A 5,734-nucleotide genomic window follows, 5' to 3' on the forward strand; every position below is an offset into this window, starting at 1 on the left:
TATGGAAAGGTTATGCCATTTAAGCTATAGCTCGTTGGCAAAACATCTTCTATCCTTATTATTATTATATATATTCATATTTAAATAATTTAATAAGTTTGATTTAATCATTATCTAACGGTTCTCAACTATAAACTTTATATAAAAGCGACATGAGTTTTCACCTAAATATAATATGGAATTTTTTGGTAATATACAATAATACACGTATCTTGAGAATACTGGCATTAAATATGCTCGGATACTTAGTACTCACTTTTTTTTATATATTGTAAAACGTATCTTATCTTGGGTACTCAGTACCCATTTCGTATGGTTTGAGTTTTTTGGAAAGAATATTAGAGATGTATAGGAAAGAATATTAGAGATGTATAACGACAATTTAAAATAATAATTTTGATTTCAATAACTATTATATTTTATTAAAAAAAAAAACCTAGAATGTTGATATTGCAATTGATGTGTTTAAGCTTTAGGGCGTGAATCACACAAAGTGGAAACATATTCTGAAAAGTAGTACAATTTAGTGAGGACAAGCTAAGATCAACCATCCTTGTTGAGCGTGACCTATGCCCCAACTAAATCGTTATGCACTTATGCCCCAACTCAAACTTACTAGCATATGCAAAAATAGTAGGTACAAAAGAGTTTAGATTGGGATTTTGATTCGCTAATTTTTCTCTAACATTAAAGTTAATGATTAGTGAAGGTTTACACATAAAATAGTTCTATCCATCTAATATTACAAATTGGTTCATCAAAATCCCAAAAAATAGGTTAAGACTTATGTGCTCTTGAAACATATTTAATACATACTAAAAATATATGCAATCACTCATTCTTAATTTTTTATATATACTGTTTAAATGTTATAAATTATAAAATAAAAAATAAGTGATTAAACTTGTTCCTCGAATACCCATTAAATATCCTCGATGAAAATCAGGCATTTCTCTCATAAATTGGTGGTGGTAACGGAATAAGAAGATGGTTGAAAAAGTATCTGCAGTTTAAATAAAAGATTTGTCATCCTCTCAAATTGGTTTTGAACATAACCATGTGATGCTCGATATAAATGATGAATTAATCTCAATACGTGCTCCCAGGGTGTTCAATCAATCATCATACACCAAAACTGTCAAGACTTATTACTCAGATTCAACAAGCCTAATAACTTATCTACTTCTAATTTTAACTTTCAAAGTCCAATTAAGCTTGCCCTCCGGCAAAGGAATGGACCTTGGTAAACGCAGCGGCACCTCATATTCTCCGAGTGTTGCTAAAGGCACGGGGAGATGCAGGTTTTCAGGTGCAATGTTCACATATAGTTGTCTTGCCACCTAAAATTACCACAGCACTTAAAAGAGTGAGTAATAGAGAAAATAAATTGCTATTAAAGAATAAGACTCAAATATGGTCCTGAAATTTGGGGTTCGACTGAAACTGATATCCCAAACTTTTGATGACTCAATTTAGTTCCTGTAATTAAACGTTGTAACTCAATTTGATCCTACAATTACTATTCTGTCAGTGCCATCAATTTACATTGCAAACCTATCACCACCTCCACCTCCGCCTCCTCTTCTTCATTGACGCCGCCATCACCTCTTCCTCCAAATGTGTACAAAGATAAAGAGGGAGGAGGAAGATAGGAAAATACTTCATTTTGGCCTTTAATCAACCATCACACCACATCATCACGGCTGACACGTCACACGGCCTTGACCGAATAATGACAAATTGAGTTACAATATTTAATTTCTGGGATTAAATTGAGTCTTTACTCGATATTAAATTTAATCGAGTCTTTACTCGATATTAAATTTTGACATATATACATGTTTATAATCTCAGCATAAATAATTAAATTTGGATGCAGTGCTCTTCATTCATCAAGTTGAAAATAATACAAGAACCCAATACTTAAGCAGATCCTGATTTTCTTTCATAAGAAAATAACTTTCCGATCAATTATGTTTTGCAGCAGAAACACTAAAAACTAAAACTTCGAGTTCTTTCAATTATAGAATTAGAATTATGTTTAGCCATGTGATTAGTGTTGCATAGGAAAAGATGGAAGTCACGAGGTTTGATAGGTATCTATATCTACTGGTGGCATATATATAGTTCAGTATACCATTCTCAAACAGATGAGCAGATGGAAGTGGTAATCTATCCAAGCATGCATGGACTTCTTTCTTAGAAACTATTTATTACTAAGTGACCACAATTTACTTGAGTTAAGGAAATAAAATAGGTCATAGGTAATAAAGGACGACGGAGCAAAGGAAGGAATTGGATGTCAACAAACTTGCCTGTGTGGCAAGAAGGAGGGAGAAGACGGAAAAAAAATGGTAAGAAACAAAGATAAGTGATCAGAGAGGTAAGGATGAACAAACCCTCAAACCTCTTCAAGATTTCAATCTTTTCCTATTTTTCAATGAAATCAATAGGGATTCTTGCCATAGTATAGATATAGACTCCATTTTATATAACTTCAATCACACCATCAACGTGATATCACGAGGTCTACCTGTTTTGTTCTCAATTGAAAATGACAGGATTTAAATACCTAACCTAACCCAACCCTCTTTTCATGGATTGAAAGTGATGTTGGAGACTGGGAGTATATAATAGTTTTAATATCACATCAAGATGAATAGGTACACAGGAATTCTGCAGCCATTGTAGTTCATACCAAAGACACAGGCAAACTAAAGTGAACCATCACACAGATCAGGTTGCAAATCATAATGGTAAGAAAGGTATAAATATCCAAAATAAAACAATCACTAGGCCAAGAATGTTTCTCTTGAAGCATCAATACTAACTGCATTTTGTTTTTGGGGACAAAATAATTGCATTTTTTTTGTTAACATGCTATATTCATATTTATTATTTTTCATGTAGCTATCAACATTTAACTAATGCAGAGAAAGCATTACCTCAGCCACAAGAGCATCTTTTGTCACAGGTGAGCGTAACTCCAAAGGGTCATCTTTTGATGCACGTGCCTTTGCTTTTTGAACATCAATTAAACGCCGTAAGACCTATCAGCACATGTGAATCCACATCAAAATGCCATATATCTACATGAAAGATTTAACATGATAGACTATCAAATTATCAAGTAAACGTTTCTAATTTACAACCTTTATGAACTACGCACTTGGGAGTATCATCACAATAACTACTCTAATTGAAGTTTGAACCAGTAGCACATAAAAAAATTCTCAAAATAATTCCTTTGTAATTCAGTTAAGCTAAAATCAAATAACGAGAAAAGCTAAATGATATCCTTAAAAAGAATCGTGGATTTGGTCCCAAACAGCAGTAAAGAACTTTTTAAGAGTAAACTACAAACCAGCTTAGCTTTATCAAGACGAAGCGCAGCCCTTTCATACTCTTTCATCATATCTTTCTTTGACTCTTTAATTACTATAACATCCTTTTGTTCTTCTTCTCCTTCAATTGGCTTACAGATCTGAAGAATGGAAAACGCAACACTAATGATTGTTGAAGGTAGAGAAGGTTCAAAAAAATTGGCAGTATGAGTACGCAATTGTTTACATAAGGTTGGAAGTATAAATTTTTGACAATCTCCACAAGACATGCATTCCCATAAACCCAGATGAAAAGGAAAGGATGCTGATATTTTAACAATGACATCTGACAATATTATCGTCATCCTATTCGAGTAGATAGCAACACAGAGAATTGATAACAATAGGAAAAATAAACACGATGATAAGTGGCATTGACCAAGTAATCACACAGTTGAATAAAGCAAAACTGAGATCAAAATGAAACAGGGTAAAAGCCTTAAAAAAAACCTTGCGCTGCTCGCTTATGAGATGAGCAAACTTGTCAATATTAGGGACAGCAAGGAGCTTTGGCATTAGGTGGTTGCGAAAATATCCTGGGGCGACTTTGACAGTATCACCACCCTTTCCCAGCTTATCTACGTCCTTCGAATAGGAATATAGGATATTGGAAATGTCAGTAAATTGAATTGAATCCACCAAGAAAACAAACATCAGACCCAAGAAAGAACAATTACAGAGGTGAGGATGACTTGGAGCTTCCTCGTGTATCGAAGTCCTTGAGAAGCATACAAGATTGGATTTACCGCAGCACTATCATAACTAGCATCTCTAAATCTAAGGAGCTGATTAACTCCATGTCTGCCATATCGAAGATAACAACCCATTTAGCAATCACTGCCTTTCTCTCTGTCAAAGACCTAAACAAATAGCTATTAGTATCAAAACAATAAATTCCATTTCTTCAAAAACAAATTGGATGTTTTTATTTAAATTAATAACATATAATATACTGAAATCTGTGGATATTCGCGGTGAGGTTTAGATCAGTTTTGAGGCAAAAAGTCATCCAATCCGCACACTTATTTTATATGCAGTGCAGTTTGGATTGAATGGTTTTTTTTTTTTTCAGACAATCCGATGCAATCTAATCCAATTACACGCGTTTTGGATTGGATTGGATTTGCGATTTTTTAAATAAAAAATAAAAAATTAGTGTACAATAATAACGCTACCTGACATAGTAAATAACTGCATATGCACACAACTAAAGTTCTAAACTTCTAATAATCCCATAAAGGCATAAACATTATAAAGTAATCTGCAAATCCAGCAATCCAACATAATCACCAAAAACAATAATAATCCAACAGAAACAGAATAAAAGGTATAAATCCATTTCTCATAGTTAGATCTTCGACATCTAAATACTTTTAATCACCAAAAGTAGAACAAAGCATAGACTTAATCAGGATCAAAGAACCAAACAGAGAAATAAATTTAACAGAAATTAACAGAAATTACCAGAACACAGAGAGAAATTAAAAGAAAGCCACAAACCCTAAGAAGAAGGACACGGCGTGACTGAGGGACGAGGACGACGAGGACTGCGGCGAGTAGCACGGCGACGTGATTGAGGCGACGAAGACGCGGCGTGACTGAGATGAGAGGAGGACGCGGTGTGACTGAGACGTGACTGAGACGAGAGGAGAACGCGGCGTGACGGTCACGAGAAGCAGACAGCGGCGCACCTGAGAAGCGGACGACGGCTTGACTGAGAAGAGGAGGAAACGGCGGCGTTTGCGGTGATTCTTCCTCTGTGCAAGCGCGGGGCAGCGTGTGGTGTTTGTGCGTGCGCAACGGCGGGAGGCAGCCTGTGCGGTGTATCAAGGGAGAGAGGAGCGTGAGAGACGCGAGGGAGGAGCACAGAAATGTGGGTTTGTCTTCTGAGTTGTGATTAAGGAGAGTGACTGACAGTGATTGTCAGATAGTGTTTGTTTTTGGAGTACAGTGTAAAAATCGAGTTGGTGATTAAACTGATTAAATTGTTAGTTTATTAGTTTATTGATTCAATCGGATAAATTATTGGTTGAAATTAATTTTATATAAGTAAAAAATATAAAATAATTAAAAATTTATTAAATTTAAAATATTTATTTTTAATATTTTAAGAATAATAATTCATAATATTAATAAATTTTAATATTAATAATATATAATTAGTATTTGTCATATATATTAGTAAAAATTACGGTGGTAGAGTAATAACTAGAAAACAATATAACTAAGATGTTCTTTTTTCGAACTTTGGTTCTAGGATTTTCAACTTTTTCTCCGATTGAATGGAGTGGAACAACAACTCATCAATTTCAGCCTATCCCTATCCAACAATATAAATTCATAGAACAATA

At 34.2% G+C, this 5,734-nt stretch overlaps 1 protein-coding gene across 3 annotated transcripts; it reads right to left on the reverse strand.

The window, feature by feature from the left end:
- Positions 1 to 991: 991 nt before the first annotated feature.
- On the reverse strand, positions 992 to 5,205 carry LOC107485076 (uncharacterized). Of its 3 annotated transcripts, none has more exons than XM_021140663.2 (6): positions 4,884 to 5,205; positions 4,061 to 4,184; positions 3,834 to 3,968; positions 3,365 to 3,484; positions 2,946 to 3,050; positions 992 to 1,340 (listed from the first exon to the last, which is right to left on the reverse strand). In XM_021140663.2, the coding sequence occupies exons 3-6, from the start codon at positions 3,897 to 3,899 to the stop codon at positions 1,176 to 1,178; spliced, it is 456 nt and encodes a 151-aa protein (XP_020996322.1). In that variant the 5' UTR covers positions 3,900 to 3,968; positions 4,061 to 4,184; positions 4,884 to 5,205; the 3' UTR covers positions 992 to 1,175. The 3 variants fall into 3 exon arrangements, with proteins under 3 accessions (XP_020996322.1, XP_015961087.1, XP_015961088.1); XM_016105601.3 differs by having other exon boundaries at positions 4,061 to 4,243; positions 4,884 to 5,032; XM_016105602.3 differs by having other exon boundaries at positions 4,061 to 4,232; positions 4,884 to 5,030.
- Positions 5,206 to 5,734: the final 529 nt, after the last annotated feature.

The sequence above is a fragment of the Arachis duranensis genome, chromosome 4 (assembly GCF_000817695.3).
Source record: "Arachis duranensis cultivar V14167 chromosome 4, aradu.V14167.gnm2.J7QH, whole genome shotgun sequence".
NCBI lineage: Eukaryota > Viridiplantae > Streptophyta > Magnoliopsida > Fabales > Fabaceae > Arachis > Arachis duranensis.